The 20,977-nt window shown below is 39.8% G+C and overlaps 1 protein-coding gene across 2 annotated transcripts in view; it reads right to left on the reverse strand.

The window, feature by feature from the left end:
- KIF19 (kinesin family member 19) overlaps positions 1-19,826 on the reverse strand; it is a 56,170-nt gene extending 36,344 nt beyond the window's left edge. Inside the window, exons 1-2 of one of the 2 annotated variants that reach the window (XM_051995168.1) lie at positions 19,698-19,826; positions 12,796-12,876 (exon numbers count right to left, since the gene is read on the reverse strand). In XM_051995168.1, coding sequence (XP_051851128.1) covers positions 12,796-12,876; positions 19,698-19,736 — 120 coding nt within the window. In that variant the 5' untranslated portion in view covers positions 19,737-19,826. The remainder of the gene's footprint in view (positions 1-12,795; positions 12,877-19,697) is intronic. The other variant, XM_051995167.1, reaches the window with a different exon arrangement.
- Positions 19,827-20,977: the final 1,151 nt, after the last annotated feature.

A 20,977-nucleotide genomic window follows, 5' to 3' on the forward strand; every position in this document is an offset into this window, starting at 1 on the left:
AGTTCATGTAGGTCTTTCCAGGTTTTTCTGAAACAGCCTGCTCATTATTTCATACAGGATGACAGTATTCCATTACATTCATATGCCACAACGTGTTTAGCTATTCCCCATAATATTTTTTCAAATGAGAAAATTTAAAACTTTGAGAGATTAAGTAATTTCCCCAAAATCACACAACTAGTCATTGGCAGGACCCAAACTCTTTGATGTGAATACATATCTGAGTCCTTTTTTGAGATTGTATAGAGAAGTGCATCTGGAATGAGATCTGAATTTGAATCTCTGCCTATTTATTTACCACTTGAAGGACTTTTAGCAATTCATTTAATCTCATTGAGTCTCAGTTTCTTTATCTGTGCTAAAAACAACAACAACAACAATAATAAAACCCTCCAGAGTCCTTTCTAGCTCTCAAATCCTAATTCTGTTTGACTTTACCCAGGCCACACTTGCCTGAGTGGATCCTGGTCAAGCTGGGGAGAGAACTTAGGGGTTGAACCTCCTTGTGACTGCTGGTAGCCCCCAAACCCCTTTCTTCCTAAGAAAATCTCCTTGGCCACCTGTATCCCTCATTTTGATCTGAAAGGCACAGGAGAAACATAGTATATGTCCCTATTGTTAGCAAAACTGTCAGAGATGTCACAGAGCCTAAAGAAACAGATAAATCTCAGCAGCAGTAAATAATCTTCCACCTATTGCTACAACCTGAGATGGGCACTCAGCCTGATTTTTCTCCTTCAGATCTATGTGGAGTGGGTTTTATTGTCTCTTACCCATTTAACCCAAACTCTTCTCCATTTGTCCCTTATGCTTAAATTACTGCTTTCTCCATATACACAGCATGTTGCCTACATCTAAAGGGGATGTGTATGTTTTCTTCCAATATAATTTAAGCCCTTGAATAACAGTGATCTTGCCCCCATTTTTTTTTGTTTTTGTTTTTATATCTCCAGTCTTACACATAGTAAATGCTTAATAAATGTTTGATGAATTGAGTTAAATTATCACCCCAGAGAGAATCAATGGTGCATTACCTGAGAAGGAAGGTGGAGGCAAGGAGCTACAGGAGGATAGGAGAGAGCAAAAGGGCAGGAAGTCCTGTAGACATCACTCAGCGAACATTTATTAAACCTACTATGTGCCTGCTACTGTGTCAAACTCTAGGAATATAAATTCAAGATGTACCACTCCTGCATCCTGGCTGGCAGTAGCCAGACTGACAATTCTGTTTCTGGAGCAAAGGTTCTTTAACCCAGATTGGGAAGAACAGGAGGAGATTTCAGAATGATCAACTTGGAAGGGGAAAAAAAAATTAAAACACTTTAATATTCAATATAATTCGTCTACTCTGTAGTCTGCCTATTTTGATTTATCCCCTTAAGAATAGACTTCTGAGAAGGGTCTTTAGGCTTTACCAAGCTGCTTGAAGGAGTCTACAACATACAGAAAAAGTTGAGCAGTGCTCTAAGGGTCTCGGCTGAAACTTTGCCTTTCATCCAGGGCCCCAGTCTCTCATCTCAATGAAGATTTTGAACTTTAAAGTTCCTGACCATCTTGCTGTTGTCTCATAGCCAGGAAACCCAACACCAGGAAGGGAAAAGAACTGAGTTTCAGTCTGAAGCAGAGAGTTTAATCAGAGGGATCTGTCCTTGTTATAGAATCCAAGCTCCACACTTCCCTCGGCTCATTCTCCTCCCCTCAATCTCCTAGGTGAGAAAGACTAAGAATAAACATCCCTGGGCACTCTTTCCACTTTGCTTGTCCTCAAATTCTGAAGCCAGAGCCTTCCTTCCTGCCTTAGTACTAAATAGCTGAGATCTCCAGAGAGAACAGGGTTCCTGTTTGCTATGTGATTCTGGGCAGGAGTATTCACCCCTCTGGTCCTGAAATGTGTCTCCAGTGTTGTACCTGGGAAAGGGGTATCCAAAGCCCTCACAATATTGATGTGAAAGGCAGGACCAAAAAGAAGCAAAGATAAATTTTGGAAGTAGAATTTGAATTCAAGTCTTCCTAATTCCAAGAGCTAGGAACCACCAGAGATCATATAATCCAATCTTTTCTTGTTACAGATGAGAAAACATAAAACCAAAGAAAAGCAATTTGATCAAAGTAAATTTTAAAAATGGTGAATAATCATCTATTCATTGTGTCATCTGGCTGTTATAATGCAGGAATTCTCATTTCAAGCCCCCAAAATTAGATCCCCAAAGGGTCTATAGATAGATTTCAGGAGGTCTGAGTATATGAGTTTGTATAAAGGAAACATACATTTTTATTTTCGTTAAACTTTCACTGAAATTTAGCATTTCCTTTAATTATGAATTTTAAAAAATTATTCTGAAAGTTATCAGACTGTCAAAAGGATCTAACAACACATAAAAAGTTAAGGATTCTTTCATTATGTTCTTCAGATTTTTCATGTTTAAATTTACAATGTCTATGGAATGTTGCAGATGCAAATCTAGAAATTAGGAGAGAGATTAGGGCTGGATAAGTAGGCCTGAGAATTACCACCAGAGAGATGATCATTGAACCCATGAGATTACTAAGTAAAATAGTAGAGAGGGAGAAAAGAAGAGGGCCCCAGACAAAGCACTGAGGGATGCTCACTAGCGATCTAGTGGAAGGTCCAGCAAAAGAGAGTAATTAGACAGATAGGAAGAGAACCAAGATGGATTTAGTGTCAAAGAAAGGAGATTTATCAACAGTATCTGAGGCATTTTTAGGAGATCAAAAACAGATGACATAATTGAGGAATCAAGAAGGATGAGGATTGAGAAAAAAATAATTATTTGTTATAGCATTGCCCTTTGCCTTTCTTCTTTTGAGTCATTTTTTAAAAATAAGAGTATCTGTCCTCAAGAAGTTACATTCTAATTAGAAGGAAACTTTATATGTGGTAGCCAGGGAGGGATTTTTTTTTTTTTTGAAAATTCAGGAATACACTGACAATTCTTTCTGATAATAATGATAGTATCAGTTTGACAAGTGTTCTAGAGACAGAAAGATAGTACCAACACAGAAGCAGGGTAGATACAAAGAGGATGCTGGTGCTGCAGCAGGGTCGATGGCAAGAGGATGGTTGGGATATAAAGTAAAGCATGGCAGGAGTGGGCTGGATATAGAGAGCCATGTAAAGTGTTTATTAATCAGGAAAAGTAAGGGCTTTAGTAGGGAGCTTGGGAGCTGCATGAAGATGGTGGAGTGAAAGGGGAAGCTTAAAGGTCATTCCAAAAGGAGAGAAAAAGGCAAGAACAATGGTGCAAAAGGAGATAAGTGAATGGTCTTTGAATAAAAGACTTAGAAATAGAAGGAACTACCAGAGATCACCTGATTCAATCTTTCTGGTTACATATGAAAAAATATAAACCCAGAGAGATGAAGTAATCTGACCAAAGTAAGACCAAAGTAAGGTGAATAATTCAAGAAAATCTTTTCATTTTCTATATACCACTTCAGAAGATGTTTAGTTCTCATTTTTATTTTTTAAATAGAGTGATGTTCTGTAAGAATTTATGGGGCCATATTTCCAAATGAAAAAAAACATTCTGTAAGAATTCAGTTGTTGGCAAAGATGCTGGAGTGATTTGCCATTTCTTTATCCAGTTCATTTTACAGATGAGGAAACTGAGGCAAGTAGGGTTAAGTGACTTGCCCAGGATCACACAGCTAGTAAGTGTCTGAGGCCAGGTTTGAAGTCTTGAAAATGAATCTTCCTGATTACAAGTCCAGTGCTTTACCTAACGGCCCAATAAGTGGGAAAGCTAAGATTTAAATCCATATCCTTCAACACCCCATTTCTGGTACTCTTTCTGATGAGTTATAGCTCATTGCTTTATTTTATAGATATGGACATCGAGGCTTAGAAATGAAATGACTTTCTCAAAGTCACACAGCTAGTAAAAGGCAAAAGTAGAATTATATTATCTGCCTTACTTACCTGGACCTTGGAACTTTGTACTTTTGTATTCTTTGTACTCTTCGTAATCTCCCTCCCTTTCTCTCCCCCTTATAATACTTCTTATTAGACTGCAAGTTTCTTGAAGGCACAGATCATGCCTTCTCCTCCTCCTCCTCCTTCTCCTTCTTCTTCTTTTTGTAACTATGTAGATATTCCTTTTCTTGTTTGTTTTTAGGCAAGGCAATTGGGGCTAAGTGACTTGCCTAGGGTCACATAGCAAGTAAGTGCTTGAGGTTGGATTTAAACTCCTCCTGACTCCAAGACTGGTGCTCTATCCACCTCCCCTCCCAGATGTTCTTAACATAGGACCAATGAAAATGTTTGTATTTTAGAAAAACATGTGGATAACTATATATATGTGTGTGTGTGTATTTATGTATATATAAACACATATACATATATATAGTTAAATATTTCCTGATTACATTAAAAAATTTTTTTGAGTTCCAAATTCTCTCCTTCCCTTCCTTCTTTACCCCTTACAATATAATGAATGTTATTGTATGATTTAAAAATGTTCTTCTGAAAAGGGTCCATAGGCTTCACCAAATTGTTAATAGGTTTCATGACAAAAAAAATTCAGCAGACTTCTGATGTGGGTACATGCTTAATGTTAAGTGTTTGTGGTTGCCCATAACTGTATGGACTTGAGTAAATTCCTCTGTGATCCTCAGTTTTCTTTTCTATAAATGAGAGGATTGGATCAGATAAGTCTAGCTATAACACTTTATGGTGATGATAGAATCTTGCTGGGGACATGAAAGGAAGAAATTGTGTAAAACAGGGATGTTTAATCTAGGAGGTATCTGTGAACTTATTAAAAAACATTTTTTAATAACTGCATTTCAAACTAATTGACTTCCTGTGTAATCCAATGTCTTTTATTTTATTCATTTAACAACATGAGTCTGAGAAGGGGGCCATCACTTTCACCAGACTGCCAAAGGGGACTGGAACACTAAAAAAGTAAAAATTCCCTGTTGCAAAGAGTACAGAAGGCATTAGATATAACTGTTCTCACCCTTACTCTGAGAAATTTTTTCTCTCTTCATCTGATAAGAGTCCCCAGCCTATATCCATCCTCTTCCCTCATGCTCTAATGGAAAAGAGGACCAGTCAAAAGTAAGGAAAAGGAATATAAATTTATGTCCATCCATCTAATCCTTTGGGGTTCAGGGACTGCAGTCTTCCAAAGGTCCCTTATGAGGAAACAGGCTTCTGCCTCTTTAGAAAGTTCCAGCTTTCTTCCATTTTTGTCATTTAGTTGTATCCAACTCTTTGTGACCCTATATTTGGGTTGGCAAAGATACTAGAGTAATTTGTCCCTTTCTTCTCTAACTCATTTTTACAGATGAAGAAACTCTAGAAAGGACTCCTAAAATATATATATGGAGCACATCTGAGGCAATCTAAGGCAAAGTGGCCTTTCCTCTCTGGGCCTCAGTTTCCTAATCTGAAAAATGAGGGGATTGATTCAATACTGAAAGAAACTCAAACAGAAAAAGGTCTCTGAATCTTATGTAAAAAGCTCAGTAGGTCAGAAATCGACTTAGTTTTAAAATGTCATATTATCTGTTTTATCATATTATTTATTTAAATATTTTCCAGTTACATTTTAATCTAGTTTAGGTACATTCAGGAATGTCAGTGGGCCTTGCATTTGACACTTTGGAATTTAATGATCTTTAAGTTTTCTTCTGTCTTTAACATTTTATACTTTAAAGGGAAAATTAGAGGGGAGCAGGAGGACAGTATAATCTTGTGCAGGGTTTCTTAAACTTTTTCCGTTCACCCTAGAGATTTTTATGTGACACCAGCATGTAGGTATATAAAATAGGTATACAAATCAAACATTTGCTAATAATAAATCTTAATTTTGCAACCCCTATATATAGATTTGAGACCCACAGTTTAAGAAGCTTTGATTTAGCTACAGGGGTCCTTAAACTACGGCCGGCGGGCCAGATGCGGCAGCTGAGGATGATTATCTCCCCACCCAGGGCTATGAAGTTTCTTTCTTTTAAGGCCCACAAAACAAAGTTTTTGTTTTTATTATAGTCCAGCCCTCCAACAGTCTGAGGGACAGTGAACTGGCCCCCTATTTAAAAAGTTTGAGGACCCCTGATTCTAGTACATGGAGAATCAGAAAGAACCGAGTCCAAATTCCATCTCTCCTATATGGGGTGTGTGAGAGACTCTGGGCAAATTATTTAATCTTTTACAGGCTATTAAAACCATACAAATTGCACGTGGAATTCTCTTTATCCATGAAATCACCAAGTTTCCAGAACAAATAAGTATAGGCTTAATGGGGATAGAGTATGGGGCTTTTCATGCACCTGTGCAACACAAGATGATAGTTGACTTCCACCCCAAGAAGGGCTAGAAGGTTGAATTCTCACATCCTCCTCTGATCATAGAAGGATATAACACGATAGCCACACTTTACCTGAAGAGCAAGGGCATTCACAACTCCACTGTACCTCTACCCCAAATAGTCACTGCTCCTTTCTCCTTAATTCCCCTTCTCTTCCTCTTCTCCCTTTCCTCTTTCTGCCTTTCTCTGCTTTCAACCTTCTCTCCTTACTTCTTTCTCTCCATCCTGTTCTTCCTTTCTGTTCTCCTTCTATCATTCCTTCTTTATCCATCTCTTCCTCCTCCTCCTATTCTTCCTTTCTCTAAAAGATATGCTACATCCTTCCTGATTTTCCTATCTGACCTATCTCAGTTTGAAATAGGGACCTCAGAAGCAGGGGTGCGGTAGCTGACAGTTAGTGGTTTTAAGCAGACAAATGCCTATTAGCAGATTGTAAATAAAGTCAGTTGGCTTAGGTCCTGCAAATAAATGATCTGAAAAGCTTGGGCAGGAGATGTTTTCAGGGCAGGAAGGAGGGGAGGCATTATGACTCACTAAGAAGCTTCTTCTTTTACTCTTGTCCCTTATAAGCCTCAACATCCTATCAGATTTCTTTCACCTGCCTGTAATCCACCACTCCTTCAGAAAGTCTGTTTCCAGGATCTAATCCTACACAGATACCTCAACAAGGCTGGTTGGGCTGGCTCAGGTCCAGCCGACAAACCTTAAAATAGGACAACAGACTTGGGGCAATCACCTAGGAACTGCCCTCCTAATAGCTGATGATAGACAATTACAGAAAAGGAGATTTTGTTATTGACACAAAGGACAGCAGTTCACATTCAAATCAGCCTTTAAACAATACAACAAGTATTACTATCCCATTATACAGATGAAAAACTTACTCTACTACAGAGTCCCTTACAGAGATAAAAGATGAATTGCCCAAATAAATGGCCATAAATCAGCCTCTGAGACTAGGGATCTTTACACCATTTAGGTTAAAATGGGAATGAAGGGAAATGAATCTGCAGGGGCATTTCTATATTTAGTTTAGTTTTTTTGTTGTCATTTTTCAGTCTTGCCTGACTTTTCCTGAATCTTTTTGGGGTTTTCTTGGCAGATCTACTGGAGTAGTATGCAATTTCCTTCTCCAGCTCATCTGACAGATGAAGAAACTGAGGCAAACATGGTAAAGTGATTTGCCTGGGGTCATATAGTTAGTCGATATGTGAAGCTGGATTTGAATTCGGGAAGATGAGGCTTCCTAATTTCAGACTCAGTGCTCTATCACTCTATCCACCTAGCTGTCCTAGCTTAGTTAGGGTGGGCCTTTATTTCTTAATTCCCACTTCTCTCCATAACATATTCCCCAATATCAATTTGAGTCCACCTTTCTTCAAAAGTGGCAGAAATATCTATACTTGTAATAGACTCTGGGTTTCATTTGGGTATAACTTTTATTAGTCCTTTTAAAAGAGATTGGCAGCTAAGTGGTGCAGTGGATAGAGCACCAGCTCTTGAAGTCAGGAAGATCTGAGTTCAAATTTGGCCTCAGACACTTAACACTTCCTGGCTGTGGGATCCTGGGCAAGTTACTTAACCCCAATTGCCTCATCCAAAAAAGAAAGAGAGAGAGGGGGAGAGAGAGAGAAAGAGAGAGAGAGAGAGAGAGAGAGAGAGAGAGAGAGAGAGAGAGAGAGAGAGAGAGAGAGAGAGAGAGAGAGATTGGCTAGAAAAGAGCTTCTGATCATCCATCTGCCCCTACTAGCTGTGCAAACTTGAGTAAGGCACTTATTCTCTAACCTCATCTGCAGACAGGCCTCCTCAAGATCACTGTACATGGCAACAAGATTATCCGGTGATCAATTCTGATAGACGCAGCTCTTTTCAACGAGGTGATTCAGGCCAGTTCCAGTGATCTTTGTGATGATGAGAGTCATTCACACCCTGAGAGAAAACTGGGGACTGAATGTCCATCACAACATAGCATTCTCACTCTCTCTGTTGTTTGCTTGCAGTTTGTTTTCTTTCTCATTTTTTTTCCTTTTTGATCTGATTTTTCTTGTGCAGCAAGATAATTGTATAAATATGTATACATATATTGAATTTAACATTTTTAGCATGTTTAACATATATTGGATTGCTTATCATCTAAGGGAGGGGGTAGAGGGAAGGGGAGGGAAATTTGGAACATAAGGTTTTGCAAGGGTCAGTGTTGAAAAATTATCCATGCATATGTTTTGTAAATAAAAAAACTTTAATAAAAAAACAAAAAATGCAAAAAAAAAATTAGGCTGCCTCAGTTCACAGACCCTTTGAAATCCAGAGGCACTAGGTTATATAATGGAGAGACTACTAGATTTGAAGTCAGGAAGACCTGAGTTAGAATCCTTTCTCAAACTCTAGTCAAGTGATGATACACAAACCGATTTTTCTTTCAGCCTCAGTTGCACATTTGTAAAATGGGTATAATTATAGTACTGGAGTCATAGTACATAGTGTCAGACCTAAAATCACTTAACATTGTTTGCCTCAGTTTCCTCATCTGTAAAATGAGCTGGAGAAGGAAATGGCAAATCATTTCACTCTCTTTGCCAAGGAAATCCCAAAATGGGGTCACTAAGAGTTAGATATGACTAAAATGACTGAACAAAAGGTGAGACAGTGTATAGACCATTAGACTTAGATTCAGGAAGACCTGAGTTCAAATCCTTCCTCATGCTCTAGCTGCATGATGGTATGCAATTTACTTACCCTCTCTCTGCCTCAACTTCCTCTTCTGTAAAATGGGGATAATAATCCCTTCCTCTCAGAGTTGTTAAGATCAGAGAGAAAAGATATGCAACATGCTTGACAAACCTTTAAATACTATATAAACAACCACTCAGGACCCATGTATTCAAGGATAAGATGATCTCTAAGGTCTCTAAGGTCTCTCTTAGTGTAAGACTATAAATCCAATTCTAACTGCTTCCCAAACCAGCCTAGACTAGTACTCTCATCCACTTGTTTCTCCTCATTGGCTCAGAAATCTTTGAGGTAACTTACATTTTTCCAGTAAATAACAGAAAAAAACCCTGAAAATTATCTAGTGGTTTGGTATTTACCATAATTTACTCTGCCTATTTTGTGATGGTCACACTTACCATCTTATTCAGAAAGATTTGTGAGGGAAAAGCAAGTCCATTACAAGTCTAAGGCTGCTTCTAGCCGGGCTTTGGGGAGAGATGACTGTTCACCTCCCGTTTTTCTTATCACAGCCACAGGGCACCAGTGAATTCAAACTTACTGAACCCGTAACTTGACCTGTTTCAACATGTACCTTTCCCAGCATTAGCAGCAGCCTCCTTAGCTTCATAACAATGCTGGCAGATCTTGCTGTTTTGATAGGATCCACCACTCAGGGGTAGAACTTGTGGGCAATACCCCAGATGGCTGGAGGTGGAATGATAGTAGATCCCCAGAGGGTCTCCTCATCACTACTATCCTTCAAACTCATTCTCTTTCCTTGAAAACTCCTTCCTATTTCCACTTAAGAATTTTTCTACTTCTATTGAGGGTGCTACCCTCTTCTTAGCCTTTCTGCTATAATTTTGGTAATATCCTTGATTCCAATCTCTTCCCCATATTATACATCCAATATCTCATTGTTTCTTCTTCCACAACTTCTCGCTCATCCATCTCCTTCTTTCTACTCACCAGACCATCATCTCTCACCTGGACTACTATTCTAATTGAACGCTATGTCTCAGATCTCTCTCCTCATTAATCCACATGAACACAGCTTTCAAAGTAGTTTCCCCCTATAATACATTTTACTCTTCTAATCAATTAATTCTGATGGCTTTCTGTTGTCTCTGGGATCAAATATAAACTCCTCTGTTTAGCTTTTAAAGCCCTTTATTACTTTAGCCTTTAACCTATCTTTCCAACCTTATTGTGCATTGCTTCCCTTCCTATACTCTAGAGTCCAGTCAAATTGGTATTCTCACTGTTTTTCACAAATAACACTCCAGCTCCCAGTTTTTGCATTGGTTGAGCTCTGTAACAGAAATACACCCTGAGCACACTTCTTTCTCTTAGAATCCCTTGTTTTCTTTAGAGTTGAGCTCAAAGGACCCTTCTATATAGCATCTTTCCTGAACTTCCCAGATGTAGTGCCATTATTTTCAAAATTTGCCTTGGATTTGTGATAATACATACATACATACATATATATATACATACATACATATATACAGAGAGAGAGAGACAGAGACAGACAGAGAGAGAGAGAGAGAGAGAGAGAGAGAGAGAGAGACTGAGAGAGAGACAGAGCAGATAAATAACATTCAAAGAAATTTGAGAAGGAACAAAGCATTAACAATTTGGAGGATCAGAGATGATCTCACATAGGAAATACCTCCTGAGTTGAGTGTCCTAGGAAGAAAAAGATTCTGAGGGAGCAGTTAAGTGGTATATTAAATAGAGCACTGATCCTGAAGTCAGAAGGATCTGAGTTCAAAATCCTGCCTCAGATATTTACCAGCTATGTGACCCTGGGCAGTCACTTTACCCTGTTTGCCTCCATTTCCTCATCTGCAAAACGAACTGGAGAAGGAAATGGCAAACCATCCCAGTGTCTCTGCTAAGAAAACCCCAAATGGGATCTAAAGAATCAGATTGACTAAAGTAACTGAACAACTATAACAACAAAAGGATTCTGAGAGGGAGAGATGAAGAGGGAAGTGCATCAAGGCTTTGGGGATGACCTAGCAAAAGCATGAATGAAATACTGAGTTGTCAGAACAGACAGTAATCTAGTTTGAGAAAGAGAGAAGTAATACTAGAGAGTTAGGTGGAAACCATGATGGAGACTCTTAGATGCCAGAATGAGGGGGTATATATTCTATCTTTATATAAGCAAAACTGCCTAAGCTTTACTCAAGATTTGTGAACAAGGGAATGAATATGTGATTAGGTCTGTGCCTTAGGGTGACTATTTTGACAGATGCATGTAGGGTGGATCAAGGAGGGATGAGATGGAAAACTGGAAGGCCAAGTAGGAAGCTATTACAGTAGTCTGGGTGAAAGGTGATGAAAACTGAGGGAGTTGATTGCTACAGACATGAAAAGAAGGGGACAGATGTAGGAAACATTGTGAAGGTAGAATTGATAAGATCTTGCAACTATTTGAAAAAAGGAAGATGAGAAGGGTGAGTGGCATAGAGGCTAGAGGGAAAGAAAATACCTGAATACTATTTCAAACACTATCTTTGTGACTGTGGACAAATCACTAACTTCTCTCAACCACTATCAACTTTCTCATCTGTACAATGGAGATAATAAATATAATTTAAGAGGCAGTACTTCCATCAAAGGCTGCTTGTGAGGGCCAACTGAGATGACTTATTTAAAGAAAACATTTTATAAATTTTAAGGCATTACGTAAACTTCATTTATTTTCATCATCATCATCAACATCATTGTTGGTGGTGGTGTAAAGCTTACCACCTACCAGGCATTGAACTAAGTACTTTATAGATTCAATTCTTACAACAGCCCGGGATTATCCATTATCCATTTTATTGTTGAGGAAATTGAGACAGACAGAATTAAATAACTTGTCCAGGCTCACATGGCTAGTGTTTAAGACTTGATCAAGTCTTCCTGACTCCAGGTCTAACACACTATCCACTACCTCTTACCACTTAAGTTGTTGGTTTTTCAACCATTTCAATTCCAGCTCTTCCATGACCCCATGACTGGAGGCATTTACCATTTCCTTCTCATTTTACAGATGAGGAGCTAAAGTAAAGTGACTTACCCACCATCACACAGCTAGAGAGAGAAACGCATCTTCCTAACTCCAGATCCTACACTCTATGCACTATGGTACCAGTCATATGAGTACAAGAAAGTTTTGGGAAACAATGTGGCTAAAATCAAAGGACTTGGATTTGAATTCCATATCTGCTTCTTATTAGAGCTGTGACAACTTGAGCCACAGTTTCCTCATTTGTAAAATGGATAAAAACACTGTCTACATCACAGAGTTGTTGTGATCAAATGCCTTATAAACCTTCAAGTTCTCTTTAAAATATAATTTGGGGCTACCAGGTGACACGGAGAATAGAGAACCTGGTCTGAGTTCAAATGTGACCTCAGACACTTACTAGCTGTGTGACCCTGGGGTAAATCACTTCATTCTGTTTGCTTCAGTTTCCTCACCTGTAAAATGATTTGGAGAAGGAAATGGCAAATCAGTCTAGTATCCTTGCCAAGAAAATCCCAACAGAGTCATGAAGAGTCAGATATGTCTGAAAGTGACTTTATAACAACAGCAATAAATATGATTTATTTTTGTTGCTGTTGGTGCTGGCTAATTATTGGCCCAGGTAGTTCCATTTTCCTGATCAGCCCAAACATAACTTGTACCGAGTTTTCCAGATCCAACCACTTCCCTGGACTTTTCTTGGCTGGGGTTTTTGTTTACCTGTTCATCCACTTTATGGGCAATGAGTGTGGCTCCTTCCTCCAGCTCCGTGACACTAATGGGCCGGACCCTCAGTGCCACCTAAAGAAAGACACCAGATTTCCTGTTAGAGCAAGTAAAGCTGGAATTGAGGGACAATGGGTTCCACATCAAAGAGATCTCAAAGACTTAGAGAAGATCATTTATTAGCTCTTAGTCAGAGAGGACAGGTTGGATTAGTCCTCTTTCCTGGGCACTCTTCTCATTCTGCCCTTGCTCTTCTTTTCTAACCAACATCATATAATTATCCAATTCAGTGTAAATTAACATTGAATGATTGAGGGCCTGTTCCATATTAGTCACTTGAGAGACAGACAAAATAAAACAATCCCTGCCTTGAAGGAACTTTCTACTAGCAGGCTATAACATGTATATAAATTATAAATGGAAAGCATACCAAGTAATTCCAGAGAGAAAATGCTGAAAAACAAACAATTAAACAAACAAACAAACCAGGGAGGATCCCCAAGATTCTGTGTTGGAGGTAGTACCCAAGCTGTGTTTTGAATGAATTTATAGATTCTAAAAGTGTGGAGGTGAGACATTTGGGGCCAATTAGGGCAAAGACAGGGGAGTAAGAAATAGAATATCATGTTGGAGAAACAGCAGGTCAGCTTTATTGGAAAAGAGAGTGTGTAATGCATTGTTGGTGGAGTTGAGAACGAATCCAACCATTCTGGAGAGCAATCTGGAATTATGTCCAAAAAGTTATCAAATTGTGCATACCCTTTGACCCAGCAGTGTTTCTACTGGGCTTATATCCCAAAGAAATACTAAAGAAGGGAAAGGGACCTGTATGTGCCAAAATGTTTGTAGCAGCCCTATTTGTAGTGGCTAGAAACTGGAAAATGAATGGATGCCCATCAATTGGAGAATGGCTGGGTAAATTGTGGTATATGAATGTTATGGAATATTATTGTTCTGTAAGGAATGACCAGCAGGATGAATACAGAGAGGACTGGCGAGACTTACATGAACTGATGCTAAGTGAAATGAGCAGAACTAGGAGATCATTATACACTTCGACAACGATATTGTATGAGGACATATTTTGATGGAAGTAGATTTCTTTGACAAAGAGACCTGAGTTTCAATTGATAAATGACGGACAAAAGCAGCTACACCCAAAGAAAGAACACTGGGAAACGAATGTGAACTATCTACATTTTTGTTTTTCTTCCCGGGTTATTTATACCTTCTGAATCCAATTCTCCCTGTGCAACAAGAGAACTGTTCGGTTCTGCAAACATATATTGTATCTAGGATATACTGCAACATATCCAACATATATAGGACTGCTTGCCATCTAGGGGAGGGGGTGGAAGGAAGGAGGGGAAAAATCGGAACAGAAATGAGTGCAAGGGATAATGTTGTAAAAAAATTACCCTGGCATGGATTCTGTCAATATAAAGTAATTATTAAATAAAAATTTAAAATAGAAAAAAAAAAGAAAAGAGTGTGTAAAGAGATGCGTGTGTGTGTGTATGTGTGTGTGTGTGTGAGAGAGAGAGAGAGAGAGAGAGACACAGAGACACAGAGACACAGAGACAGACACAGACAGACAGGCGCAGACAAACAGATAAAGGCAGACAGAGACAGAAACAGAGATAGAGACAGGAAGAAAGAGAGAAAAGAGGGAGGAGAGGGAGAGAGAAGAGAGAGAGAATGAGAGAATGAGAGAAAAAGAGAAGAAAGAAAAAGGAGAGAGAGGGGAAGGGGAAGGGAGGAAGAGAGAATGAGAGATGGGGAAGTCATCACTTCTCCCTTTGTTTCACTTGCCCCCCAAATTATGTCATTTTGTCACTAAGTAGACTTTGTAGGTTCATGAAGTCTGGTCTGTGCAAAGAATGTGGGATGTGCTTAAAATACTGATAGCAATGAAAATTCCAGGATTACTTCTTGATCCACATGAGATTGTAAACTTCTTGGGAGCAGGGACTATCTTTTGCCTCTTTTCATATCTGCAGAGCTTAACACAATTAATGATATAAAGGGGGTGTTTAATAAATGTCAATTGATTTATTGATCATCATAAGAAAGAAAACCCCACTCTCCTCTATAATAATGATAATTATATCAATGATAACAATACATAGTAGCACTTTACATGTTACTTCAATCACAATCATCCTGGAAGGTACGTGCTTTTATTATCTCATTTTACAGATGAAGAAACTGAGGCAGGAAGAGGTAAAATGATTTGCTTAAGGCAAGATTAAAACTGAGGTCTTCCTAATTCCAGGATCAACATTGTGCCACCTTGCTGCCTCTATATGGTGACATCACTGGTGTCAATTAAAATAGTGAGTAAAAGGAAGCAAAATGAGATAGTGGAAAAAGCATTGACCTTGGAGTCAGACAGTCTGGGTTCTGATCTCAGTTTTGTCATTCACTAGTTTTGTGACTGAGGACAAAACATTTAACCTCTCAGACTTTTGGTTTCCTCATTTGTAAAACTGAGTTAATAATCCTTGCACTCACATGGCAGTTGCAAACGAGAGCTGGGCAAATCTTAAGGCACTGTATGATTGTGAGTTTTATATTGCCATCCCCAGGGACCTTATTCCCTAATTCAAGACGGGCTGAACAATTAAGATTCCCTCGAGTCACCCTTTACACCCCATGCCTAGCCTGTCTTAAAGAATCCATGCCTGTGGCCAATTCAGACCTGCCTTAGGGCAAAAAAACTGAGTACAATTTAATATTTTCCTAGAAGAAAAAAAGTGAGCACCTGGAGAGAAGCCGGACCACACCTTGCACAGGGTTAGCATTTCCAGAAGACAATGGGAAATCTTCCATCACCTTTTTTCCACAGGAGGAAAAGGGAAGTGATCTCGCAACTTAGGGATGGGTCCAGGAGCTCAGATGCTCAGCACATAGTCAGGGCTGAATAAGAAGCCTTGCCTGATCCCCCTTTAAGCTAGCGCCCTCTCTCTGTTGATTATTCTAATGTAACCTCTTTTTTTCTTTCTTGTACATGATTTACATTTGAGCTCCTTTATAGCAAGGGACTGTTTTTGCTTTCTTTGCAATGTGTGTGGCACATAGTAGATACTTACTAAATTTTTGCTGATTTTTGTTGACAAAAATGTTGTCCCATATCAGCCCTTAGTCACAGCTGTCCAGTTATGGTCTCCAAAAAATACCCTTTCTTTCATGTTTCTCTCCTCTGAACCCCCAAACTGGCTATTCCCAGAACTGATAGTATTTCCAACCATCACCACAGCACTAAACATTTAGAATACAGGGAGATAGGAATGTATGTGATTATTTAGTGTCTCAAGTTTTACTCAGACTTCTAGATTTCCCTAAGAGCAACCGAGGTGGCTGTCCTGTGGGAGTCCACAGTTCCAGGGAGAGACTCTAGGGAAAGGTCTGTCTGTAAGCCTTGCTTTGCACAGACATATAGCAAAATTAAACACCTGCACCTCCCCTATGATCTGCTCCTTCACCTAAACAGAGATGCCTGGAGATTAGACACACTAGTGATGACAGGGTGAATAGAGAGGGCTGTTTTGATGTGTAGAGTAAAGTTAGTAGAATAGAGAGAAATGTACATTTGCAATCCTAAATAATTCAAATTCCATTTAGTCCTATGTCTCTACTTTTGGGAGGAAGAAATCACAAAGACATTGTACATATTGGGGCAAAGTATGATCAGTCTGGCTGCAAATCCAAAAGTACCTCCTCTTTGTACACAAAGAAACCATAAAGGCTTCATGAAATAAGCACTGGATTTTAAGCCAGAGAGTCTGGATTTAAATCCCATTCTGATATTCATGATCCATGACTACTTGGAAGAAAGTGACTTCATTTTCTACCCTTGCTTTTTTTTTTTTTTTAACTTCATGTGAAGCATAATAAATTTTGTTCCAGCCTTTTAAGTCACTTCATTTCTCTGGGTAGACTAAATTATTTCTAAGGTTCCTTCAAGCTTGAAATATTATAACTGTGTGATTAAAGAATCACTGTGATACAATGGTACCACCACCAGTCCCCCAAAACAGCAGGCTCAAACATAAAATTAGGACCTTAGGAGTCATCAAAAGCAGGGCTTCTTAAACTTTTCTTACTTGCAACCCTTCTTTTCCCCCAGAAATTTTTATGTGACTCCAGGTACATAAGTATATAAAATATGTATACAAGTGAAACACTTATTGATAATAAATCATAATTTCACAACCCCCACATCCAGTTATATTACTGGATCCATGCTTTAAGAAGCTTTGATCTAATTCAGTGGCATTAAACTCAAATAGAGATTGAAATCAGTAATCTATATAGAAGCATCCCCACAGGCTGTATATTGAGATAATTTTAAAATGTAATCTTATCTATGTTTTATTGCATTTTTATATTTATTTATTTGGATTTTTATTTTGTCAAATATTTATCAATTACATTTTAATCCAATTCCTTGCTTTTGAGAGTGTTGCTGATTGTATGTTTGACAATTTAATCTAGAACAATAAATGAGAAAACTGAGGCCCAGAAGGGTTGATCTGACCAAGACTCCACAGAGAATAAGGAAGCAAGATTTGAATCCAGGTCTTCTTAATCCAAATGGAACATTCACCATTGCACCATGCTGTTTCCTTAATAAAAGATCACAGATTTAGAGCCAGAAGGAACCTTAAAATCACTTAGTTCCTCCACAAAAATGAGGTGACTTGCATATAAAAAGTCACAGGTCATCAAGAATAGAGTTAGGATTTGAATCCAGACCTTCTGATTCAAAATGTCAATGCTTGTTGCATGACACCTGTGTAAGTTTCCTTGGTACAAAGTCACTGACATTCTCTTTGACCAAATTGTTCTCTCAGAAGGCATCCTTAATTAGGGAATTCCTAATGAGTGCACCTGTTCATCATTGCATAAGGTTTCCAAATGATAATTTTTTCCCAACACCAGTCAGTTCATATTCATCAGTTGCCTGCAAATGCAAAAAGGAAGAACACCCCAAATCCAGCCCAATATGCATAGTTTTCTCCTTATGAGCCAGTTTTCAAATGGACAGATTCTAAATTGTCAAAGAGGATGTTTTGGCCCCCAGGGGCTTTGGAGAGCTGAGGTCAGAGACTTGGCAAGAGTCCCATCTCTGTACTGTGTCTCTTGGTGAGATGTTATTGCTACATTGCATCACCACCCACCTACTGCTAATAGATGGTCTGCTCTGTAGGGCATTTGGGATTAATAAATTTTAGTTTTAGAGCTGGAAGACAGCTTTGAGTTCATCAGTACAATCTCTCCTTTTAAAGATAAGGAAACTGAGGCACAGAGACATTAAGTGTCTTGCCTAGGATCACCAAGTGTTCGCAGTATTTGAACTCAGTGCTCAATCTACTGTGCCATCCTAGCCCCTCAAGGGAAGGAGGAATGTCATCTGTATGTATGTAGGAAGTTAGGAGAAATGGAGATTAGAGTAACCCTTAGGATAATGTTTCCACAATCTTGTTATACCCCATCAAAGCCTTGAGATACTTGGTCAGGGTCACTGAGTCATCTCTTCTACCATCCCCAGAACCACTTTTTAATTTTAAAAGGCGTTGTTGATTAGAAGAGCTTGTGCTTTCAACATACATACTTCTGATTCATTGTAGACCCTACAATGTATAAAAACAACCTAGTCCAAGTTTCTCTGTGAAATAAAGAGTTCTGAATTGTATAACATTTTGCGTTACATTGTCATATAAGATAAAGGTAACATTTTTCTCTGTAATCTCTATATTTGCCCTTATTCTCAGCTCCCTTTAACTGTCTTCATCCCACAATGCTGCCTGGGCAAGATACCCACTAAGGAATTGAATAGAGAGATTCAAGTTTCCTTTTCCTTCTCTTGCTTCCCCTCTGTTGACAGGAAATAGAAGCCAACCTGATCCCAGCCTCTACACAGGCATGGCAGCTGCTGTGGGCTAGGGGAATGAAGAGGTATGCGTAGATGGGCTTGGCCTAAAGATACACCAGCCCAAATCCTAGGAGAGGATGATGAGGGAGTTCCACACAGGTAATAAGAGATGTGCAATGGTAGAGGGGTAGAGTATGATCTCACCTCTCATTAGGAGTACTTCCAGCCATCTCAGGTTCAGATGGGGAAAAAGTTAGGAGGTGTGTCTAAGAAGACAAGCAAGGATGCACACCTACCCCAATTTAGAGAAGGTTCATAGAGCCAAGATAATAAATCCCATCACCAATGGTTTTGTTTCCTTGTACCAGAGAGCTTTGTCTTAGAGTTGTGTGTATTTGTATGTTTATATGGGAGTGGGGATTGGAAATGGGGGTTATTGGAAGCTAGAAGAGCTTTTGAACTAGGGTTTGAGGAGTGTGGAGAAGCTGAAGGGGTGTGCAGATAGGGGTATATTCTAAAGCTGGAGCAGGTTCACGAATTTGATAAATGGAATTGAAACGGGTTTGTTTGGCATTGGTGAATTGAGTTTGAGTAGGTATACGGTGAAAGGGCTTTGCTCCGGGGCCAGGGGGTGAGAAGATGGGGCAGAGTTTGAGAAGTCCTAGGAGGATGGAATGTGAATATGTGAATCTGGGCTCTGTTCTGGGGTAAATGGAGTTAAAGAATTCGGGGGGGGAGGGGAGTTATGTGGGTGGGAGTCTGATTCTAGGGATGAGGTGAGGAGTTGGAGGTGTAGATATGGAAGGGAGGTTCTATTAAGAGGGGTGAGTTGAGTTGGAAGCGGCATGTAGGGAAGAAGGGTGTGTGTGTGTGTGTGTGTGTGTGTGTGTGTGTGTGTGTGTAGATATAAGTGTAGGTGTAGGTGTAAGTATAGGTGTAGGTGTAGGAGGGAATCCAGAATCCGGGAGTGGACGGCTATTGAGTGAGACAGGATGGAGAACAAGGAGCCCGTACTCACCGTGAGCTGATGGTCCTTGGAGTCCGCGCTGTCCTTCATGTTGGTTGCGGCTCAGAGGGCTCAGGCCCGCACCCCACCAACCTCCCTACCTCCTTCCCTCCTACTTCTGCTGCCTCCCAGCCGGCCGCTGCCTGACAACCGGAAACCAACAACGCGCTGGAGGCCAGGGGCACCGGACCGGGGAGGCGGAGAAAGGGGAGGGGGAAACCGACGGTCCCTCCTCTTCACCTCCTCCTCCTGCCCACTGCGCGGGACCAGTGTCCGCGCCCCTGCCAGCTGCAGCGCGGACCCACTCGATGCCCTTCCCACTTTGGAACCTCCCCCGGCCTTCGGGATACGCCTCTAGGTGCTGGACTGCTGTTCCCACCTCCACGCCTTCGGACTCTGGGCCCTCCGTTATTCAAGAGCTAACCCACGTGCTATCCCCATATCCCAGATATCCGGCCGCTAGTCGTCTCGCAGTACCCACGGTTGTATCGCCGAATCCCACAAATTAACAAAGTTTGTGCGCGTCTTTTCAATTTATGTATTTTGTCCCTTTGTCCCCTTCTTCTCTTTCTGCTGTGCTCTACGATTCTAGCCCTCCTGTATTATTGAGGGTGCTTGGGCTGGGAGCCCAGAAGGCAAAGCAAGCTTCCAACGCCTAGAGGTGAGCGAGGAGGCGGGGCATCGAGATGACTCTCCTAACCTGTCTTGGTCCAGTCTGTAGATGGATGTGTCTGTCCCTGCGTCTGCTTTAATCTTGATCAATAATGTCTTTCTTTAACATATTTTCCTATATATTTCCTAGCTTAAGTTCGAAAAACGTTTTACATATGTAATTTCATTTGCTTTTTATAATAGTTTTTTTTTTTATTTTTCAAAATACATGCAAAGATAGTTTTCAACATTTACCCTCGCAAAACGTTGTGATCCAGATTTTTTCCTCTCCCCTCCCTTAGACAGCAAGTAATCTAAATTAAACATGTGCAGTTCTTCTAAACATATTTTCACATATAATTTCATTTAAACCCCGCAACAATATGGTAGGTATTATCATTACCCCCATTGTACAGACGAGGAAAAGGGGACTGAGAAACGGGCGGGGTGACTTGGCCGGGATAATCCAAGCAGATTGGAGCTCAGATTTTCCTCACTCAAGTCCAACATTCTGTTCCACTGTGCTACTTAGCTGTATTGGTTTAGATTTAGGATTGTGGTGTGAGTGTGTTTCCTTCCTTAGTGGCTTTCTCTTTATTCCAGTTGGGGTGCTGCTCTACTGTAGCTGGGTTGCCCTTGTT

Source organism: Antechinus flavipes, chromosome 4 (genome assembly GCF_016432865.1).
Source record: "Antechinus flavipes isolate AdamAnt ecotype Samford, QLD, Australia chromosome 4, AdamAnt_v2, whole genome shotgun sequence".
NCBI classification, from domain to species: Eukaryota; Metazoa; Chordata; class Mammalia; order Dasyuromorphia; family Dasyuridae; genus Antechinus; species Antechinus flavipes.